We start from the raw sequence: 24,336 nt of genomic DNA on the forward strand, positions 1-24,336 counted from the left end.
GACAAACCCTTGTCAGGACCTCCTTCTATTTGTAAATCTATGTCCACATTGTGAAAGACCATCATGTGGATCCAGAATAAGTCTCTACAGTCACTTACAGACTCAACGCCAAGACTCTACCCTTGGAAGACAACCAGACTAATGGGAAATGAGGGATCGATCACCTGTGATGATGAGTCCATTGGCTGAAGAACATGATCTAAGCATACTAATGGTTCACAGCAAACATCTGAGGCTGTGCCTACCACGCTACAAATGTGCCCAGTCTCTCCCCAAACATTCCCATTCTACCATTATCAATAAGGGAGATCCAACAACTGACTAGCGTAGCCACAAAAGGGACCTTTTGATGTTCATGAGTGGTGCTCCATCAATCTGTTCTAGGTCAGGGATGGGCAACTATATGTGGAGCCCAGAGGCCACTCCCCCCTCCCCCAAATTCCTCAATGGCTCCACTCCTCTCATAGAATCATAGAATCAAAGAGTTGGAAGAGACCTCATGGGCCATCCAGTCCAACCCCCTGCCAAGAAGCAGGAATATTGCATTCAAAGCACCCCTGACAGATGGCCATCCAGCCTCTGTTTAAAAGCCTTTCCTGTGGAATCTCCTTTCATAGACTCATAGAATCATAGAATCAAAGAGTTGGAAGAGACCTCATGGGCCATCCAGTCCAACCCCCTGCCAAGAAGCAGGAATATTGCATTCAAATCACCCCTGACAGATGGCTATCCAGCCTCTGTTTAAAAGCTTCCAAAGAAGGAGCCTCCACCACACTCTGGGGCAGAGAGTTCCACTGCTGAACGGCTCTCACAGTCAGGAAGTTCTTCCTCATGTTCAGATGGAATCTTCTCTCTTGTAGTTTGAAGCCATTGTTCCGCGTCCTAGTCTCCAGGGAAGCAGAAAACAAGCTTGCTCCCTCCTCCCTGTGGCTTCCTCTCACATATTTATACATGGCTATCATATCCCCTCTCAGCCTTCTCTTCTTCAGGCTAAACATGCCCAGCTCCTTAAGCCGCTCCTCATAGGGCTTGTTCTCCAGACCCTTTATCATTTTAGTCACTCTCCTCTGGACACATTCCAGCTTGTCAATATCTCTCTTGAATTGTGGTGCCCAGAATTGGACACAATATTCCAGGTGTGGTCTAACCAAAGCAGAATATAGGGGTAGCATTACTTCCCTGGAACAAAGCGAAATACGTCTACTTTCCTATCTGACAAACCGCATCTCCCTTTACAGACCAACTCGGACACTGTGGTCATCGGAGGAGGTCCTCCTCTCAGTTCCACCCCCATCCCAAGCATAGCTGGTGGGAATGAGAGAAAGGGCCTTCTCCGTGGTTGCCCCCCACCTCTGGGACTCCCTTCCTAAGGAGTAAAAGATGGCCCCCTCCCTCCCCGCTTTCAAAAAGCAGCTGAAGACATACCTTTGCTCACTGGCTTATGAGGAGGAGGAATCGTAGTTGCTAATTCTACCATTATACCTCTGATTAATAGTTTCCATCCGTATCCATGCCCTGCTCATCCTACCAGCTCAATAAATATCTTGAGCAATGATTAATCAATTTGCCCCAAAGAAATGGGAAATCATTGTTTCCATTTAATGTTTTGTCTTAAGTCTGTGCTTTTCATTTAATTTTAGTTAAGTTATAATTCGTATTTAAATGTTAGGTTGTATTAATTTTGTTAATATGGATGTATTGTTGTTGTATTCAGGCATTGAATGTTTGCATTTTATGTTTGTAATCCGCCCTGAGTCCTTTTGGGAAGATAGAGCAGAATATAAATAAAGTGGGTCATTGTAGGTTTTTTGGGGCTATACGGCCGTGTTCTAGAGGCATTCTCTCCTGACATTTCCCCTGCATCTATGGCAAGCATCCTCAGAGGTAGTGTGGTCTGTTGGAACTAGGAAAGTGGGTTTATATATCTGTGGAATGACCAGGGTGGGACAAAGAAGATATATAAACAGAAATATAAACCAATTTTCCTAATTCCAACAGACCTCACTACCTCTGAGGATGCTTGCCATAGATGCAGGTGAAATGTCAGGAGAGAATGCCTCTAGAACATGGCCATATAGCCTCAAAAAACTTACAACAACCCAGTGATTCCGGCCATGAAAGCCTTCGACAATACATTATAAATAAAGTATTATTGGGTTGTTGTAGGTTTTTCCGGGCTATATGGCCATGTTCTGGAGGCAATTTTTCTCCTGACGTTTTGCCTGCATCTATGGCAAGCATCCTCAGAGGTAGTGAGGTCTGTTGGAAGTAGGAAAAATGGGTTTATATACCTGTGGAATGACCAGGGTGAGACAAAGGACTTTTGTCTGCTGGGGCTGGATGTGAATATTTCAGCTGATCACCTTGATTAGCATTCAATGGCTTGGAAGTGCTCGGGGGGAATCCCTTGTTGAGAGTGATTTTATGTGCTTGTTTGTTTCCGCTCTGTTGTTTTGCTGTTGTGATTATTATTATTATTATTATTATTATTATTATTATTATTATTTCCTCTGGAGTTCCTCTCAAAATGGCCAGGCTTCCTGCCACTATTTTGAGAAGGACGGCACAGGGGAACAGAGGCAATTGGGTGTCGAAGGGCACTGACAGGGCTGGTATTATCAATGCCACTGGCCAAAGCCAACGTGTCAAAGACCTGTACACAGCGTCTCACTGCCTCGTAGTCAAAGGCAGTCCAAAATCATATACAGCAATCAGTCCAACAAGGAAAAAAACATGTGAATCTCATCAACTCAAGCCATAGACATTGAAGTCAAAGTTCCATCTAAGAGTTCACCAATAGAGATTTGGGCTGTAGCGGTTTCACAATGTTGCTCCCAGCAAACTACTAGCTCCAACCTCCAGCTATTTTTGCCACTTTCCTAAGTCTCTGTTGACCTTCCTCTGTGCCAGTCTTTAATTGCAATTTGCACCCTAACTGGAATGCTTCCTGGAGCTCCTGATCCTGCCCTAACTCTGCGTCCCTACTTCCCCGAGGCTCCTAGTCCTGCTTTGCAAGGGTAGCTTCCTCAGTTTCAGGTGATCTTGACAGATTAGAGAGATGGGCCAAAACTAACAAAATGAAGTTCAACAGTGACAAATGCAAGATACTCCACTTTGGCAGGAAAAACGAAATGCAAAGATACAGAATGGGGGACGCCTGGCTCGAGAGCAGTACGTGTGAAAAAGATCTTGGAGTCCTCGTGGACAACAAGTTCAACATGAGCCAACAAAGTGATGTGGCAGCAAAAAAAGCCAATGGGATTTTGGCCTGCATCAATAGGAGCATAGTGTCTAGATCTAGGGAAGTCATGCTACCCCTATATTCTGCCTTGGTTAGACCACACCTGGAATATTGTGTCCAATTCTGGGCACCACAATTCAAGAGAGATGTTGACAAGCTGGAATGTGTCCAGAGGAGAGCGACTAAAATGATAAAAGGTCTGGAGAACAAGCCCTATGAGGAGTGGCTTAAGGAGCTGGGCATGTTTAGCCTGAAGAAGAGAAGGCTGAGAGGAGATATGATAGCCATGTATAAATATGTGAGAGGAAGCCACAGGGAGGAGGGAGCAAGCTTGTTTTCTGCTTCCCTGGAGACTAGGACACGGAACAATGGCTTCAAACTACAAGAGAGGAGATTCCATCTGAACATGAGGAAGAACTTCCTGACTGTGAGAGCTGTTCAGCAGTGGAACTCTCTGTCCCGGAGTGTGGTGGAGGCTCCTTCTTTGGAAGCCTTTAAACAGAGGCTGGATGGCCATCTGTCAGGGGTGATTTGAATGCAATATTCCTGCTTCTTGGCAGGGGGTTGGACTGGATGGCCCATGAGGTCTCTTCCAACTCTTTCATTCTATGATTCTATGATTCTAGGTCGCTGCTCTCTGTTTGCCCCGGACTCATCTTCAGCATCATCACAAGCCCTGACAAAACGGTGGAAATCACCCCGGAAGGGAATCGGGAAGGAGGCACTGGGCACTCACCATGGGGGCTCCCCGGTGCCCAAAGAGAGCTGGTTTGGGAGGCAGCTCGCGGTGCTCCATGAAGCAAGGGGAGTCGATTCCAAGTGGAGCCAAATACAGAGCCAGCAGGGCAGCCAAGTATAGCAGCAGGAGAATGCTCTTGAGGGCTATGGGAAGAGACAGGCAGAAAGAGACACTGAGAGGCCAACAAGAGGTGCTTTGGCTTGTCAGAGGCTATGGGCTCCCATTCCTAAGCTGGTGACCAGGCTGGGCATCTACCTGAAGGCCTCCAAGTTGGGCTATCCCTCACCCACAGGGCAACTCTGGTGGATCTGTGGGGTTTTGTCACGAAAATATGATACATGGTTTAAATCAGTGGTTCTCAACCTTCCTAATGCCGTGACCCCTTAATACAGTCCCTCATGTTGTGGTGACCCCCAACCATAATATTGTTTTCGTAGTCATTTTACTACTGTTATAAATCATAATGTAAATATCAGATATGCAAGATGTATTTTCATTCACTGGACCAAACTGGGCACAAATACCCAATGCAACCACATGTAAATGCTAGTGGGGTTGGGGGAGGACTGATTTTGTAATTTGGGAGTTGTAGTTGCTGGGATTTATAGTTCACCTATAATCAAAGAGAATTCTGAACTCCACCAGCGATGGATTTGAACCTAATTTGCCACACAGAACTCCCATGACCAACGGAAAACACTGGAAAGGTTTGGTGGGTATTGACCTTGAGTTTGGGAGTTGTAGTTCACCTATATTCAGAGAGCACTGTGGACTCATGCAATGGTGGATCTGGAACAAAGTTGGGACAAATACTCAATATGCACAAATGTGAACACTGGTGGAGCTTGGGGAAAATAGACCTTGACTTTTGGGAGTTGTAGTTGCTGGGATTTATAGTTCAATATAATCAAAGAACATTCTGAACTCCACCAAAGATAGAATTGGCTCAAACTTCCCACATGGAATTCCCATGACCATCAGAAAATACTGTGTTTTCTGATGGTCTTTGGCGACCCCTCTGACACCCCTTCGCGACCCCCTCAGGGGTCCCGACCCCCAGGTTGAGAAACACTGGTTTAAATGAACTGAATGAAACGAAGGAATGAATGAGAGCAAATAATTTTGAAGGCACCATTGAAAAATATTAAGGCCTGCAATGACTAACTGTCTGCTTGCCGAACTGTAATTAAAAGTTGCTGAACTGCTGACGTTGATAAGAACTGTGAAAAATGATTAACTGTTGAACTTTTGTGGAGGAAAAATGTGTTTACATTAATCAGAGTCAATGGCTCTTTTCAGTTAAGGAAATGTTTACAGGATCCTTACGTTAAGAAGGAAGTCAACACAAGGCTTGCATTTACTAACACCAATTAAGAAGAATCAACATCTGTCAAGGAAACTGAGATGGAGCCAGGGTGTTTCAGGCTGGAAAGACATCTATATCAGTGAAATATTGCTATGTAAGAGCCCTTATTATAATCCAAAAAGTGTGGGAGACCAGAGGAGTCCGGCCCACCCGCCATGCTCTATGGCAGTGTTTCACAACCTTCCTAATGCCACGACCCCTTAATACAATTCCTCATGTTGTGGTGACCCCCAACCATAACATTATTTTTGTTGCCACTTCATAACTGCAATGTTGCTACTATTATGAATCATAATATAAATATCTGATATGCAGGATGTATTTTCATTAACGGGACCAAATTTGGCACAAATACCCGATACGCCCAAAACTGAATACTGGTGGGGTTGGGTTGTGTGTGTGATTTTGTCATTTGGGAGTTGTAGTTGCTGGGATTTATAGTTCACCTACAATTCAAGAGCATTCTGATCTCCACCAATGATGGAACTGAACCAGACATGGCACAAAGAACTCCCATGACCAACAGAAAATACGGGAAGGGTTTGGTGGACACTGACCTTGTGTTTTGGAGTTGTAGTTCACCTACATCCAGAGAGTTCTGTGGACTCAACACAATGATGGATCCAGACCAAACTTGGCATGAATACTCAATATACCCAAATATGAACACTGGTGGAGTTTGGGAAAAATAGACCTTGACATTTGGGAGCTGTCGTTGCTGGATTTATAGTTTACCAACTATCAAAGAGCATTCTGAACCCCACCCATGATAGAATTGGGCCAAACTTCCCACATAGAATCCCCATGACCAACAGAAAATACTGTGTTTTCTGATGGTCTTTGATGATCCTTCTGACACCCCCTCATGACCCCCCAGGGGTCCCGACCCCCAGGTTGAGAAACACTGCTCTATGGAAAGAGATGGTGTATGCCTCCTTTTCTCAATTTTGGAGTTTTGGATTTTGTGCAGTGAAATCAGGTTCTGCTGTATGGAAAACAGAGATTTGTAGTAGGTTGTAGGTTTTTCAGGCTATATGGCCATATTCTAGTAGGATTATCTCCTGATGTTTTGCCTGCATCTATGGCAAGCATCCTCAAAGATTGCTTGCCATAGATGCAGGCAAAACGTCAGGAGGGAATGCTACTAGAACATGGCCATATAGCCCCAAAAAAAACCTGGCAAGCATCCTGAAAGGTAGGAGGCCCCAGCGGCGCAGTGGGTCAAACCCCTGTGCTGGCAGGATTGAAGACCGACAGGTCACAGGTTCGAATCCGGGGAGAGGCGGATGAGCTCCCTCTGTCAACTCCAGCTCTTCATGCGGGCACATGAGAGAAGCTTCCCACAAGGATGATAAAAACATCAAATCATCCGGGTGTCCCCTGGGCAACGTCCTTGCAGACGGCCAATTCTCTCACACCAGAAGCGACTTGCAGATTCTCAAGTCACTCCTGACACGACAAAAAAAAAAATCCTCAAAGGTTGTGAGGTCTGAAGGGTTTTGAGGGATTTGATTCTTGGCATTGTGTTTAGGGTAATGATGTTTCCAGGGGATGCTTTTCCCACCCTTTGTTTTCAAAATGGACTTCATAGGTTCATTTATCCAACAAAATATGACCTCTCTAGGAATTTTTCTGGTCTTTCAGTGCAATTTTTATGGCATTATCGAGCAGGAAGACCTGTATTTCAAGAGTTGGCTACCACAATGCAATAGCGCTATCTGTTGGACATTAGGGGGAACGGCACTACTAGTCTTTGCAGCCTTGCAGTCCAGAAACATCACATACAACCCCATAACTGGCTTCCCTTGTACCTTTGGAGGACGTCCTGTAAAAGCAGCTGGCGACCGGCCAGGCCAAAAGGGTCATGCCAAACACGGCTCCGATGTGCAAGAAGGGACCCAAAGCCTGGCAGAAGAGAAGGAAGAATTCAACTCTGCAATGTCAACTTAACATGCAAAATGTGTTCTAACTTGGCCTTATAGGACTAAAATCCTATTGCAATGACTAACCTTTATTTACATTCTGCCTTTCCCCAAAGAGCTCGACAGCTCATTAAATTAAAAGGAGTGCGATCTAGTTACCGGTAAGCACATACTAAAAGGCAGCAATGAGGCAGAATTGAGCTGCTATAGTTAACAACACTATAAACAGTTTAAAACAGCCATTTTTTTAAAAAAAAAAGTTAAAATGGTTTTTTTAAAAAAAAACATCTTTAAAGCAGTACAGCACTCTTTTAAAGCCACCATTTAAAAAGTAAATCACAAACGTCGAGTCTACACAATTAGAAAATTTTGCTAGTTTCAATCAACACTGTCTGCATCACAATATGATATTAGCAGTAGCAGCAGCAGCAGCAATAGTAGTAGTAGTAGTAGTAGTATCAAAACCAGCATTGGCCTGCACCTACATTACTACTACTACTACTATTATTATTATTATTAAAACCAGCACTGGCCTGCACCTACATTACTACTACTACTACTACTATTATTATTATTAAAACCAGCGCTGGCCTGCACCTACATTATTATTATTACTACTACTACTACTATTAAAACCAGCATTGGCCTGCACTTACATTACTACTACTACTACTACTACTATTAAAACCAGCACTGGCCTGCACCTACATTACTACTACTACTACTACTACTACTATTGTTATTAAAACCAGCACTGGCCTGCACCTACATTACTACTACTACTACTACTACTATTGTTATTAAAACCAGCATTGGCCTGCACCTACATTACTACTACTACTACTATTATTATTAAAACCAGCACTGGCCTGCACCTACATTACTACTACTACTACTACTATTATTATTAAAACCAGCGCTGGCCTGCACCTACATTATTATTATTAATACTACTACTACTACTACTACTACTATTAAAACCAGCACTGGCCTGCACTTACATTACTACTACTACTACTACTACTATTAAAACCAGCACTGGCCTGCACCTACATTACCACTACTACTACTACTACTACTACTATTAAAACCAGCACTGGCCTGCATCTACATTATTATTACTACTACTACTATTATTATTATTAAAACCAGCACTGACCTGCACTTACATTATTACTACTACTACCACTACTATTAAAACCAGAAGTGGCCTGCACCTACATTATTATTATTATTATTATTATTATTATTATTACTACTACTACTACTACTATTATTATTATTAAAAAACAGCACTGGCCTGCACCTACATCATCATCATCATCATCATCATCATTATTAAAACCAGCACTGGCCTGTACCTACATCATCATCATCATCATCATCATCATCATCATTATTAAAACCAGCACTGGCCTGTACCTACATCATCATCATCATCATTATTATTAAAACCAGCACTGGTCTGCATCCACAATATGTTGTTGTTGTTGTTGTTTTACTGACACAAAAGCACAATATGTCACAGCAAATGAGATCTATATGCTGGATTTCGTATCAAAAAATCACAAGTCGAACACTTCCCAAGCATCTAGGACTGTGTTGTTGCTATTGTTTTGATACACATCAAGATTGGAACACAGTAAACAAGGTCACTATGCTGGCTTTTGTATTGCATCACACATCAGGCATTTCCCAAGTGTCTAGAACTGCGTGATGTATCGGCAAATAATACATGCAGATCCAAGTAGGGTGGCCTTTTGCAGCAAACAGATGGTAATTTTGTCAACGCCAATTGTTTTTAAGTGCAGGCCAAGGTCTTTAGGCACTGCATCCAGTGTGCTGATCACCACTAGGACCACCTTGACTGGCTTGTGCTAGAGTCTTTGCAGTTTGATCTTTAAATCCTCATATTATGTAAGCTTTCCCAGTTGTTGGGTTGTTGTAGGTTTTTTCGGGTTGTATGGCCATGTTCTAGAGGCATTCTCTCCTGACGTTTCGCCTGCATCTATGGCAAGCATCCTCAGAGGTTGTGAGGACCTCACAACCTCTGAGGATGCTTGCCATAGATGCAGGCGAAACGTCAGGAGAGAATGCCTCTAGAATGTGGCCATACAGCCCCAAAAAAACTACAACAACCCAGTGATTCCAGCTATGAAAGCCTTCGACAATACATTTTCCAGTTGTTTCTCGTCAATTCTGCTGTCGCCTGGGATTGCAACAGCAACGATCCATACTTTGTTTTCCCCCCACTTTCATGAGGTCAGGAGTATTGTGCTCCAAATCTCTGTCACTCTGAATTCAGAAGTCCCAGAGTAGTGTTCATTTCGTGTTCATTTCGTGTAACTTTTTCACACAAAAGGTTTGTGATCCCACCAGTTCTTTGTCATAGGCAGATGATATTTGTGGGACAAGTTCCAATGGATCATCTGAGCAACGGTGTTATGCCTCTGCCTGTAGTCTGTCTGCATGATGTTCTTGCAGCAGCTGAGGATGTCATCCATCGTTTCGTATACTTCCTTGCAGTCTACATTTGGAATCTGTCATCGACTTTTCAATTCTGGCTTTGATGGGATTGATTCCAAGTGGCTTGTTCTTGGGCTGCCAGAACCGGGCCCTCCATCTCCTTTTTCAAAGTTCAATTTGTGAGCCACATCCATGTTTTTTCTTTGTTAATTTTGCTCTCATTTTTCCCCAGGAACTGTCCATGGAGAGCCTTCTTTCGCCAGTTTTCTCTTTCTCATTATTATTATTATTATTATTATTAATAATACTGCTAATACTACAACTACTATTAAAAGTAGCACTGGTCTGCATCCATACTATATTATTATTATTATTATTATTATTATTATTATTATTATTGATGCTGCTACTACTACTGCTACTACTACTATCACTACTATTAAAACCTGCATCCATAGTATAATACTAATACTATTATTGGCAGCTTTCCCTGTCTTCAAAGACTCAAAGTATGCACCAACCCCACATCTGCAACCTGTCTGACTTGTTTCCTATTGTCTTTACTGGGAGTCAACCCTAAACATCATCCAGTATCAATACTCCCAACCAGGGGTTCGGAGGCGGAATGCAATGCAAAGAATGCTCCCGTGTTTAGATGGCTTGCCCAGCAAATGGCCTTGAAGGGTTTCCACCTTGAAAGGCTGTGATAAAGATCATTTTCTTCACCATCCCTTTGCAGTAACGGAAACAAGCTGAGGACAAAGGGGAAAAGGAGGGAGAATCTGGGATGTTTTACAAGCTGCTGAGAAAGCGGGATGGCAAGGGATGAACTAGGACTATTCTTACCACATCCACATCGCAACTTCTATTATTATTCACTGAGTTAATGTGTAAGCTGCAAGGTCTTACCTGCAGGGAGATGTGGGCGCTTTCCCATTGCTCTGACCACTGGACCTCTAGACCCACAAAAGCAGCGGCCAACACAAGAACAGTAAGGATCAGCAGGACCTGGAAGGAAGAAACGGAGAAACGGAAGCATCCAGCAACTGGTTGGAAAGGTTCCATGTGACACGGAGTCTGATGGAGTCTCCTTCTCTGGAGACCACCAGGAGGGCTTGGATTGTATCTTCCTACATAATGGCAAAAGAGGAACTGGATTAGATGGCCTTTGGGGGCCTCTTCCAACTCTGGTGGAATATGGACTGCCTTGGATGGTGCTGGAGTTTCCTTCTCTGGAGGTTTTTAAGCAGAAGCTGAATGGCCAACTGTCAGGAGGGCTTTAATGGTGACCGTGCAAAATGGGGTTGGACTGGATGATCTTTGGGGCCCTCTTCTAACTCTAGGATTCTATTACTCATCTGTCAGGAGGGCTTGGGTAGTGTTTTCCTACATAATGGCAGAAGAGGGGTTGGACTAGATGGCCTTTGGGGTCCTTTACCAACTCTAGTGGAATATAGACTGCCTTGGATGGTGTTGGATTTTCCTTCTCTGGAGGTTTTTAAGCAGAAGCTGGATGGCCATCTGTCGGGAGGGCTTTAATGGTGTCTTCCTGCATAATAGCAGAATGGGGGGTTGGACTAAATGACCTTTGGGGAACTCTTCTAACTCTAGGATTCTCTTATTCAGAGGCTGGATAGCCATCTGTCAGGAGGGCTTGGTTTGTGTTTTCCTACATAATGGCAAAAGAGGGACTGGAATAGATGGCCTTTGGGCGCCTCTTCCAACTCTGGTGGAATATAGACTGCCTTGGATGGTGTTGGAGTTTCCTTCTCTGGAGGGTTTTAAGCAGAAGCTGGATGGCCTCTGTCAGGAGGACTTTAATGGCGTCTTCCTGCATAATGGGGTTGGACCGGATGACCTTTGGGGCCCTCTTCTAACTCTAGGATTCTATTATTCAGAGGCTGGGTGGCCATCTGTCAAGAGTGTTTGGGTTGTGTTTTCCTACATAATGGCAGAAGAGGGGTTGGACTAGATGGCCTTTGGGGGCCTCTTCCAACTCTGGTGGAATATAGACTGCCTTGGATTGTGTTGGACTTTCCTTCTCTGGAGGTTTTTAAGCAGAAGATGGATGACCATCTGTCAGGAGGACTTTAATGGCGTCTTCCTGCATAATGGGGTTGGACTGGATGACCTTTAGGGGCCTCTTCTCACTCTCGGGTTGTATTACTTGGGTTGTGTTTTCTTGAGGACAGGGGTTGGACTGAATGGCCCTTGGGGTTCCCTTCCAACACTAGGATCCCATGATGTCCTGAACCAGGCTTTCCCAACCTCTTCAGAACTCCCATCATCCCCTATCAGCTCTAGGAGACACCAATGAAGGCCTCTCAGTGAGGACGATGCCACTTCTGCAATGCACAGCCCAGCCTTTTGCGGCATTGAATGAAGCCAGAAGGATGCTTTTGGTGGTTGGGTCACTTTGCAGGACAGAAAGGGACCTCAGAGGTCATCTAGTCCAGCCCCATTCTGCCAGACACAACTAAAGCCCTCCTGAGAGATGGCCATCCAAAGGAGAGAAAGTTCCCCACTCTCCAAGAAGTGTAATTCCTAATGTTTAAGTGGCATCTCTTTGCTTGCAGTTCAAATCCACGGGAGGGTTACCTTGTGGATCCAGTGGAGCTTCAAAGGTTGGTGGCAGAGCTGGAGGCAGATCGCAAGAACCTGGGGTTAAAAAGAGAGTAAGGTTAGAAAGGGAAGGACAAGGGTTTTATTGCTTGGGAAGAGTCCGCTTTGGAAGGACAATTCCCACAATCCCCTACATTACATTTGGAAGCAAATACTTTTTTGTTTTGGGTTGTTGTGAGTTTTCCTGGCCTTGTTCCAGAAGCATTCCCTCCTGACATTTCGCACACATCTATGGCAGGCATCCTCAAAGATTGTGAGGTCTATTGGAAACTAGGAAAATGGGGTTTATATATCTGTGGAAGCTCCAGGGTGGGAGAAATAACTCTTGTCTGTTGGAGGCAAGTGTGGATGTTGCAATTGGCCGCTTTGATTAGCATTGAATGGCCTTGTAGCTTCGAAACCTGGCTGATTGCTGCCTGGGGGAATCCTTTGTTGGGAAGTGTCTTTGAGTGTTGATCTTTACTTACTGTTGTAATTTTAGAGTTTTTTAAAATACTGGTAGCCAGATTTTGTTCATTTTCATGCTTTCCTCCTTTCTATTGAAATTGTCCACATGCTTGTGTATGTCAGTGGCTTCTCTGTGTAGTCTGACATCGTGGTTGTGAAAGTGGTTCAGCATTTTTGTGTTCTCAAATAATATTCTGTGTCCACATTGGTTCATCGGAGAAGAATCAATCAGGGACAGTGAACACCTCCAAACAAAGGATCCCCAGCAGCAATCAGCCAGGCTTTGAAGCTACAAGGCCATTAAATGCTAATCAAGGTGGCCAATTACATTTACACTTGCTTCCAACAGACAAGAGTTCTTTCTCCCACTCTGGACATTATTTTGCAGATATATAAACCTCATTTGCCTAGTTTCCAACAGACCTCACAAACTCTGAGGATGCCTGCCATAGATGTGGGTGAAACGTCAGGAGAGAATGCTTCTAGAACAGTGGTTCTCAACCTTTCGGATGCCGTGACCCCTTAATACAGTCCTATATGTTGTGCTGACCCCCAACCATGAAATTATTTTCGTTGCTATTTCATAACTGCAATTTTGTTACTGTTATGAATTACAATGTAAGTATCTGATATGTAAGATGTATTTTAATTCAGTGGATCAAATTTGGCACAAATACCCAATACGCCCATTTTTGAATACTGGTGGAGTGGGGTGGGGGGACTGCTTTTGTCACTTGGGAGTTGTAGTCGGTAGGATTTATAGTTCACCTACAGTCAAAGAGTATTCTGAACACCAGGAATGGAACTGAACCAAATTTGGCACACAGAACTCCCATGTGCAACAGAAAATATTGGAAGGGTTTGTTGGGCATTGACCTTGAGTTTTGGAGTTGTAGTTCACCTACATCCAGAGATCACTGTGGACTCAAACAATAATAGATCTGGACCAAACTTCACACAAATACTCAATATGCCCAAATGTGAACACTGGTGGCGTTTGGAGAAATTAAAGCTTTGTATTTGGGAGTTGTTGTTGCTGAGATTTATAGTTCACCTACAATCAAAGAGTCTCTTGAACCCCACCAACGATAGAATTGGTCCAAACTTCCAACACAGAACCCCCATGACCAACAGAATGTACTGGAGGGATTTGGGATGAATTGACAGTGATTTAGGGGAGATGTAGTTTACCTTCTACCTTTCTGATGGGTCTTTGCCGACCCCTCTGACACCCCCTTGCGACCCCCCTCCAGGGGTCCCGACCCCCAGGTTGAGAAACGCTGTTCTAGAACATGGACAAACAGCCCGGAAAACTCACAACAATCCCAAAGCAATATTAGAATAATTGCTGACCAGCCAAGTGGAGGCCCTTTAATAATAATAAACATATTATTGTTATTGTAGTAGTCATAATCATAGTCGTCGTCGTCGTAGTAATAATCAATATAAATAAAAATGTAATGTTCGTTTGTGGGATTAACATAAGTCAAAACCCACTGGGCAAATTGACACCAAATTTGGACACAATATACCTATCAGGCCAATGAGTGACAATCACTCACAAAAACACTGAAAAATCAGCAGAAGAGACTTAAAAAGCCAAAAAACAAAAAATTACATTACAATGCATGTGCAAACACACGTGTATATATACAAATAATATATATATATAATACACACACACATATATGCATATATATATACACACAAAATACATATACACAGACCGGGCCACAGCAACATGTTGCAGGGCACAGCTAATAATAAAATAATAATAATAATAATAATAATAATAATAATAATAATAATAATAATAAATGTATTATCTGCATTTCCCCGTGTTTTGAAGCACAGAAATGCTAACAAATAACTTGTCAAACACAATCTCTTGATCTGCCTTGAGGGAAGGAAGGAAGAAGCCAAGGCTCTTAAAAAACAGAAACAACCACTGACATTTTTATTAGTTGGATGTAATTTCTGATTTTCCTGGAGGAACTCTTAAGAGCGTCCCTCTTTGCTGAGTCAGCGGCATTCGCTCCAAACCTGATTTATATCTATCCTGCCTTCTGCTCAGAAAACAGGGCTCAAGGCTCTTGCAAGGAGACTAATTAAAGTTATAATAATATTGACAGAGAAGGCAATTCTATTAAATAGATTGTCTCAGGAAGACACGTTGAGATCATAACCATTTAAAAGGGTATCGGCCAACACCCTTGGCTCCCTCCTGGTGAGGTAGTAATAAATCCCATAAATAAGGGAGCAAGGTATAGGATTCCTGAGCCATGAGACTGAAACCAGTTAGGACAGGGGTCATTAAACCAAAGCCTGTGGGCCACAACCAGCTCGCAGAAAAAAAGGGAGGGAGGCAGGGAGGAAATAGGGAAGGAAGGAAGGAAGGAGAAAAGGGAAGGAGGAAAGAGGGAGTGAAGGAAGGAAGGACAAAAGGGAGGGAGGGAGGGAGGAAAGAAGGAAGGAAGGGAGGGAGGAAGGAAGGAAGGAGAAAAGGGAGGAGGCAGAAAAGCAGGAAGGGAGGGAGGAGGGAGGGAGGAAAAAGGGAAGGAAGGAAAGAAGGAGAAAAGAGAGGGGGGAAAGGAAGAAAGAGAGAAGGAAGAAAGGAGAAAAGGGAGGGAGGGAGAAAAACAGGAAGGAAGGAAGGAGGGAGGGAGAAAAGGGAGGGAGGGAGGAAAAGGGAAGGAAGGAGAGAAAGGAGAAAAGAGAGGCAAGGGGATGGAGGAAAGAAGGAAGGAAGGAAGGAAGGAAGGGAGAAGGGGGAAGAAAGGGGGAAGGAAGGAAGGAGAAAAGGAAGGGAGGAAAGTGGGAAGGAAGGAAGAAAGGAGAAAAGGGAGGGAGGAAAGTTGGAAGGAAGAATGGAAGGATGGAAGGAAGAATGGATGGATGGAAGGAGAAAGGGGAAGGAGGGAGGAAAGAAAGAAGGGAGGGAGGGAGAAAAAAGGGAAGGAAGGAAAGAAGGAGAAAAGAGAGGGAGGGGAGGGAAGAAAGAGGGAAGGAAGAAAGGAGAAAAGGGAGGGAGGGAGAAAAGCAGGAAGAAGGAAGGAAGAAGGAAGGAAGGAAGGAAAGAAGGAAGGAAGGAAGGAAGGAAGGAAGGAAGGAAGGAAGGAAGGAAGGAAGGAAGGAGAAAAGGGAGGAGGCAGAAAAGCAGGAAGGGAGGGAGGAGGGAGGGAGGAAAAAGGGAAGGAAGGAAAGAAGGAGAAAAGAGAGGGGGAAAGGAAGAAAGAGAGAAGGAAGAAAGGAGAAAAGGGAGGGAGGGAGAAAAACAGGAAGGAAGGAAGGAGGGCGGGAGAAAAGGGAGGGAGGGAGGAAAAGGGAAGGAAGGAAAGAAAGGAGAAAAGAGAGGCAAGGGGATGGAGGAAAGAAGGAAGGAAGGAAGGAAGGGAGAAGGGGGAAGAAAGAGGGAAGGAAGGAAGGAGAAAAGGAAGGGAGGAAAGTGGGAAGGAAGGAAGAAAGGAGAAAAGGGAGGGAGGAAAGTTGGAAGGAAGAATGGAAGGATGGAAGGAAGAATGGATGGATGGAAGGAGAAAGGGGAAGGAGGGAGGAAAGAAAGAAGGGAGGGAGGGAGAAAAAAGGGAAGGAAGGAAAGAAGGAGAAAAGAGAGGGAGGGGAGGGAAGAAAGAGGGAAGGAAGAAAGGAGAAAAGGGAGGGAGGGAGAAAAGCAGGAAGAAGGAAGGAAGAAGGAAGGAAGGAAGGAAAGAAGGAAGGAAGGAAGGAAGGAAGGAAGGAAGGAAGGAGAAAAGGGAGGGAAGGAGGAAAAGAAAAAAGGAGAAAAGAGAGGGAGGGGGAGGGAGGGAGGAAAGGGGGAAGGAAGAAAGGAAGGAGAGAAGGGGGAGGAAAGGGGGAAGGAAGGAAGAAGAAAAGGAAGGGAGGAAAGAGGGAAGGAAGGAAGAAAAGGAGAAAAGGGAGGGAGGAAAGTTGGAAGGAAGGAAGGAAGGAAGGAAGGAAGGAAAGAAGGAGAAAGGGGAGCGAGAGTAGAAAGAGGGAAGCAAGGAAAGAGAATTAAGAAAGGAAGGAAAGAAGAAAGGGAGGGAGGAAGCAAGGAAGAAGGAGAGAAGGAAAAATTGCAAAGAAAGGAAGGAGAGAGGGAAGGAGAAAAGGAAGAAAGGAAGCAAGCTGGGAAACAGAGAGGGAAACAGAGAAAAGGTAGGTAGAAAAAGAGAGGGAAAGTATCCAGAAAGCATGGCTCTGAATCCACTGGATTACTTTTGCCAAAGCCCACTCTCTCAGCCTCAGCAGAAGATAAAAGCATAATAATAATAATAATAATATGCCTTTGAATAATAACAATAAAACTCTATGAGAGGGCTGCCTGAGTCTGAAACAACTTGAAGGTAGATAACAACAAAAACAATATGTTATAATCCAGCCCCCCAACAGTCTGAGGGACCTTGAAGCAGTCCTCTATGTTGCAAAGAAAGCAGAGGGAAGAGCCCCCAAAACAGAAGGAGTTCCGGGAGTTTGTGATCCCAAAGCTGGGCTTCCCAATAAAGGTACTGTGGGGTCCATTCCCAGAAGAAGAGACTAGATTGTACCAGGAGCAGGGATGAGTACGTCACCAGCATCGCCGTTCCGGCTATCATCACCACAGACCAGTCCAGCCACCATTCGATTTTGCGGTAAATGAACCTGTTGGATAGAAAGGAGAAGTGGGAAGGCATTCTGGTGGAAGTCATTGGGCTGGAAAGGAAACGAGGTCGGAATCCCCTTCCTTGATATTTTAATCCATTCATGGTTTGAGATCCTAATCCAGAGCTTTCCAAACTGTGTTGGGACACATGCGTGTGTTGCCTGTAGTCCCTTGGTGTTTTATATGGAAAATAATGTTCATAATTTCCACAATTTGTGGATTGAGTTGCAGTAATTATCACTAAAATTGATCCATTTCTAATTAAGGAAAAAATCTGTTGACAATGAGGTTTGTGATGAACCATATGGAGCAGCTATAGAGGAAATTACACAAAAATCAACTGTGAGCCATAAGCGTCAAAGGAAAAACCCAAATCTCATTTCTACAGTAAAGATTATATAAAGCTTAATATATCTATATGAATAAAAACATAATGTTCGTTTGTGGGATTAACAGAACTCAAAAACCACTGGACGAATTGACACCAAATTTGGACACAAGACACCTAACAACCCAATGTATGTCCTTCACTAAAAAAAAAATGATTTTGTCATTTGGGAGTTGTAGTTGCTGGGATTTATAGTTACCCCAGCACCCCATAGCATTGAGCCATGACTATTGAATTAGAGATGACATCCCTCAGAGGAGCTCCTGAAACAGCCTCTCTTTTTTCACGAAAGAGGACTGTATGATGCGGATCTAAGGCACACTCTAAGGTGAGCATTAGATTTATTTATTATTTATTATTTATTTACGACATTTATATGCCGCCCGCCTCACCCCGAAGGGGACTCAGAGCGACTTACAAGATACATACACACAAACACACACACATACACACACTAACCGTCCCCTGCCACGCGTTGCTGTGACCCACATGGGGGTTCTGTGTGGGAGGTTTGGCCCAATTCTATCGTTGATGGGTTTCAGAATGCTCTGTGATTGTGGGTGAACTATAAATCCCAGCAACTACAACTCCCAAATGTCAAGATTCTATGTTCCCCAAACTCCACCAGTGTTCATATTTGGGCATATTGAATCTTTGTGTAGAGTTTGGTCCAGACCCATCATTGTTTGAGTCCACAGTGATCTGGATGTAGGTGAACTACAGCTCCAAAACCAAAGGACACTGCCCACCAAACTCTTCCAGTATTTTCTGTTGGTCATGGGAGAAATGTGTGCCAAGTTTGGTTCAATTCCATCGTTGGTGGAGTTCAGAATGCTCTTTGGTTGTAGGTGAACTATAAATCCTGGCAACTACAACTCCCAAATGCCAAAATCAATTTTTTGGAGTGAAGGACATACATTGGATTGTTAGGTGTCTTGAGTCCAAATTTGGTGTCAATTCGTCCAGTGGTTTTTGAGTTCTGTTAATCCCACAAACGAACATTACATGTATCTATCTATCTATCTATCTATCTATCTATCTATCTATCTATCTATCTATCTATTAGCATAGTATATATATCAGTATTATATCACTATTATATATTACTGTATTATATTATACCATTATATTGTAATATTATTAGTAATATTACATGTAATATAAAATATATAATTATTATATCATATTATTATTATTATATTTTATTAAATTATATTAAATTATATTAAATTAAATTAAATTATATTAAATTATATTAAATGTATAGGTATATACATTATATTAAATTATATTATATTATTAGCATAGCACAGGAGACAAGGTGGACCTGCCCCCTGCCGCGCCTCTCACTCTGGCCCAGAGCAGCAGATTCAATCACTGATGACGCAGCAGGTTAAATCACTGAGCTGCTGAACTTGCTGACCGAAAGGTTTGCGGTTCAAATCCAGGGAGCTAGGTTAGCTCCTGCTGTTAGGCCAAGCTTCTGCCAACCTAGCAGTTGGAAAACATGCAAATATGAGTAGATCAATAGGTACCACTTTGGTGAGAAGGTAACCATGCTCCCTGCAGTCATGCTGGCCACATGACCTTGGAGATGTCTATGGACAACGCCAGCTCTTTAGGTTAGAAATGGAGATGAGCACCACCCCTTAGAGTCAGACATGACGACACTTAATGTCAGGGAAACCTTTACCTTTACATAGGGTATATAGGCATGTGCAATCCATGGTTCTAAAGTACTTACAAAACAAGTCCTGGTGGTGAAAACTAGGGGGCGCTGGTGCTTTGCTTTTACAGTGTTGCTAGAGTTCTGGTGGTGAAAATTTCAGAACTCTAACAAAACTTTCAAAATTTCATTATTATTTCATTATTGGTGATTTTTATGACAGAACCTATTAGGAATTGCCATTTATAATGAAATTTTGAAAGTTGAGCCCCCGGTGGCGCAGTGGGTTAAAGCACTGAGCTGCTGAGCTTGTTGATCGAAAGGTCGCAGGTTTGATTCCGGGGAGCAGCGTGAGCTTCCGCTGTCAGCCCTAGCTTCTGCCAACCTAGCAGTTCGAAAACATGCAAATGTGAGTAGATCAATAGGTACCGCTCCGGTGGGAAGGTAACGGCGCTCCATGCAGTCATGCCGGCCACATGACCTTGGAGGTGTCTATGGACAACGCCGGCTCTTTGGCTTAAGAAATGGAGATGAGCACCACACCCCAGAGTCAGACATGACTGGACTTAATGTCAGGGGACTACCTTTACCTTTACCTTTAGAACCATGGATTGCACATGCCTAGTATATAGTAATAATCAGCTCCTTATAAAAGTTACATACAATATACAGGGTTAGTCAAAATGCATAGGCCAAACATACATACAATTGTATGTATGTTTGGCCTATGCATTTTGACTAACCCTGTATATATTATGCAAAACCAAATTCCCATGTTGCGAAAGGATGCATGTCTCAAAATCCTGACCTCAATATGAAATGTTAGGAAAGCTCTGTCCTAGTCTCTGCAGCAAGCTGTCTCCATTGCACTATGTAACAAAATTTGAAAAAAATGTTCTGTTCCTGATTTGAAAGTGTTATTCTTGTTTAATTGTGCGGGACTTACTCTGAAAGCACTTGCTCAACTCCAGAAACTTCATTTTTGTGGCTGCCACAAACTAGGTTGAATTGGTTGAGGCTTGATGAGAGATTCATTGAAAAACTATTGCAAAATGTGCTACCGCAGGATATTACATAGTGTTATCAATCTGAGTCTCTTTGGGCCGATGTGGGTAAACGTATGGCTTCTACTCACTCGTTGAGGTTCTGGAAATCGTTGAGGGTGACGAGGACGAGCCACAGCCAGGCCAGAGTGAAAACGCAGACGGTGAAGACGAAGAAGGACCAGAGACAGTCGCACTGCAGAGAGGAGGAAAGGGTCAGGAAAAGACACAGATGATGGCCAACAAGCCCTATCTTAGCCTCCCATGTAGTTCTTGATCATCTGTGGTTACTCCATGGAGTATATATGCGCTCTGCACATGTCTTAGAGACACAAAAGTGAACAGATCTGATTTCAAGAGACAGGTAGAATATAAGTCCTATTTATATAGATATATAATATGTAGGTAAGGGCCCCATGGTGGCGCAGTGGGTTAAACCATTGAGATGCTGAACTTGCTGACTGAAAGGTTGTTGGTTCGAATCCGCAGAGCGGGGTGAGCTCCCACTGTTAGTCCCAGCATCTGCCAACCTAGCAGTTTGAAAATATGTAAATATGACTAGTAATAAAAACTATGTAAGGGCCCCTCGGTGGCACAGTGGGTTAAAGCACTGAGTTCGAATCCAGGGAGCGGGGTGAGCTCCCGCTGTTAGCCCCAGCTTCTGCTTACGTAGCAGTTCGAAAACATGTAAATATGACTAGTAATAAAAACTATGTAAGGGCCCCTCGGTGGCACAGTGGGTTAAAGCACTGAGTTTGAATCTGGGGAGCGGGGTGAGCTCCCGCTGTTAGCCCCAGCATCTGCCAACGTACCAGTTCGAAAACATGTAAATATCACTAGTAATATAAACTATGAAAAGGGCCGCTCGGTGGCGCAGTGGGTTAAAGCACTGAGTTCGAATCCAGGGAGCGGGGAGAGCTCCCGCTGTTAGCCTCAGCTTCTGCCAACCTAGCAATTTGAAAACATGTAAATATGACTAGTAATAAAAACTATGTAAGGGCCCCTCGGTGGCGCAGTGGGTTAAAGCACTGAGTTTGAATCTGGGGAGCGGGGTGAGCTCCCGCTATTAGCCTCAGCTTCTGCCAACCTAGCAATTTGAAAACATGTAAATATGACTAGTAATAAAAACTATGTAAGGGCCCCTCGGTGGCGCAGTGGGTTAAAGCACTGAGTTTGAATCCAGGGAGCGAGGTGAGCTCCCGCTGTTAGCCTCAGCTTCTGCCAACCTAACAGTTTGAAAACATGTAAATATGACTAGTAATAAAAACTATGTAAGGGCCCCTTGGTGGCGCAGTGGGTTAAAGCACTGAATTTGAATCTGGGGAGTGCGGTGAGCTCCCACTGTTAGCCCCAGCTTCTGCCAACATAGCAGTTCGAAAACATGCAAATATGACTAGTAATAAAAACTATGTAAGGGCCCCTCGGTAGCGCAGTGGGTTAAAGCACTGAGTTGCTGAACTTCTTGATTGAAAGGTCACAGGTTTGAATCCAGAGTGCGGGGTGAGCTCCTGCTGTTAGCCCCAGCTTCTGCCAACCTAGCAGTTGGAAAACATGTAAATATGGCTAGTAATAATAATTATATAATCCCCTCCTGGTGACACACTGGGTTAAAGCACTGCTGCTGAACTTGTTGATTGAAAGGTCACAGGTTCGAATACGGGGAGCGGCGTGAGCTCCCGCTGTTAGCCCCAGCTTCTGCCAACCTAGCAGTTCGAAAACATCCAAATGTGAGTAGATCAATAGGTACCACTCTGGCAGGACAGTAATGGCACTTCATGCAGTCATGCTGGCCACATGACCTTGGAGGTGTCTACGGACAATGCCGGCTCTTCATCTTAGAAATGGAGATGAGCACCAACGCCCAGAGTTGGCCATGACTGCATTTATTGTCAGTGGAAAACCTTTACCTTTACTATGTAACAAAATTTGAAAAAAATCTGTTTCAGGTTTGAAATTGTTATTTCCTGTTTAATTGTGCCGTACTTACTTTGAAAGTAGTTGTTATGATGTAGAAACTTTGTTTTTGTGGCTGCCACAAACTAGGGTGAATTGACTGAGACTATATGATGAGATATCCATTGGAAGACTAGAGCAAAATGCATTATAGCAGGATTTCCCTTTCATAGCTGTGGACAAGTCTACAAAGGGACCACAAAACACAGCAAGGCCCAAACACAAATCAAGGAACATGAAAGGCACTGCAGAGTAATCCAACCAGAGAAGTCAGCCGTAGCAAAGCACCCGATGAACCAACCTGGACACAGCATGTTATTTGAGAACACAGAAATGCTCGACTACGCTCACAACCATCATGTCAGACGACACAGAGAAACCATTGAAATCCACAAGCGTGTGGACAGAAAGGAGGGAACCATGAAAGTGAACACAATCTGGCTACCAGTATGAAAAAAACTCTAAAATCAGGACAATAAATAAAGAGCAACACTAAAAAACAAAACAAAACAGGGGAATTCCAGACAAGAATCAATCAGGGCCAGCTAACAACTCCCAACAAAGGATTCTCTCCAGGCAGCAATCAGCCAGGTTTTGAAGCTACAAGGCCATTCAATGCCAATCAAGGTGGCCAACTGCAACATTCATACTTGCCTCAAACAGACAAGAGTTATCACAAGGCCAGACAGTGGAAAGCTACCACTGTATATTATAATTTGCCTTTGTTGCCACCAAATATTTACCAAGGATTCCTTGGCTGCCACTAATTTATTATTTCATAGGCCACCTCCTTAACTTTGTTGTTGTTCATTAGTTCAGTCATTTCCGACTCTTAGGGACCTCATGGACCAGCCCATGCCAAAGCTCCCTGCTGTCACCACCCCCAGCTCCTTCAAGGTCAATCCAGTCAATTCAAGGATACTATCCATCCATCTTGCCCTTTGTCGGCCCCTTTTCCTTTTTCCTTCCATTTTCCCCAGCATCATTGTCTTCTCTAAGCTTTCCTGTATTCTCATGATGCGGCCAAAATATTCCATCTTGGCCCCTACTATCCTTCCCTCCAATGAGCAGTCGGGCTTTATTTCCTGGAGGATGGACTGATTGGATCTTCTCGCAGTCCAAGGCACTCTCAGAACTTTTCCCCAACAACACAGTTCAAAAGCATCTCCCTTCCGTCACTCAGCCTTCCCTATGGTCCAGCTCTCACATCCATAGGTGACTATGGGGAATACCATTGCTTTTACTATGCGGATCTTTGTTGCCAGTGTGGTCTCTACGCTTCACTATTTTATCGAGATTGGTCATTGCTCTCCTCCCAAGAAGTAAGCGTCTCCTGATTTCCTGGCTGCAGTCTGCGTCTGTAGTCATCTTTGCACCTAGAAATACAAAGTCTGTCATTGCCTCCACGTTTTCTCCCTGCACTTCCCAGTTGTCAATCACTCTTGTTGCCATAATATTTTTTTATGTTTAGCTGCAATGCAACTTTTGTGTTTTCTTCTTTCACCTTGATTAGAAGGCTCCTCAGCTCCTCCTCACTTTCAGCCATCAAAGTAGTATCTTCTTAGTTCTTACTTCTTCTTCTTCTTAGGCGATCCCTCGTTGGCCGAGTAGGATAGTCTTCCAGAATCAGTTTTCTGGTGGATCCGTAGGTGAATGTGGAGCCCTATTCTTGATCTGCATCTTCTTCCGCAGTGAGGGCATTGGTTTCCAGGTGGAAGGTGGTCTCGGTTGGGGTTGGCTTGATGCACCTTCCTCTTGGCATGTTTCTGTCTTTCGCCCTCCATTCATGCCTCTTCAAATTCTGCAGCACTGCTGGTCACAGCTGACCTCCAGCTGGAGCACTC

The 24,336-nt window shown here is 43.8% G+C and overlaps 1 protein-coding gene across 4 annotated transcripts in view; it reads right to left on the reverse strand.

The window, feature by feature from the left end:
• GDPD2 (glycerophosphodiester phosphodiesterase domain containing 2) overlaps positions 1 to 24,336 on the reverse strand; it is a 49,691-nt gene that overhangs the window by 13,217 nt on the left and 12,138 nt on the right. For all 4 annotated transcript variants that reach the window (XM_067471629.1, XM_067471627.1, XM_067471631.1 and 1 more), the window contains exons 3-8: positions 20,632 to 20,735; positions 17,348 to 17,441; positions 12,333 to 12,392; positions 10,644 to 10,742; positions 7,158 to 7,251; positions 3,978 to 4,123 (exon numbers count right to left, since the gene is read on the reverse strand). In XM_067471629.1, coding sequence (XP_067327730.1) covers positions 3,978 to 4,123; positions 7,158 to 7,251; positions 10,644 to 10,742; positions 12,333 to 12,392; positions 17,348 to 17,441; positions 20,632 to 20,735 — 597 coding nt within the window. The remainder of the gene's footprint in view (positions 1 to 3,977; positions 4,124 to 7,157; positions 7,252 to 10,643; positions 10,743 to 12,332; positions 12,393 to 17,347; positions 17,442 to 20,631; positions 20,736 to 24,336) is intronic.

Source organism: Anolis sagrei, chromosome 10 (genome assembly GCF_037176765.1).
Source record: "Anolis sagrei isolate rAnoSag1 chromosome 10, rAnoSag1.mat, whole genome shotgun sequence".
Classification (NCBI taxonomy): domain Eukaryota; kingdom Metazoa; phylum Chordata; class Lepidosauria; order Squamata; family Dactyloidae; genus Anolis; species Anolis sagrei.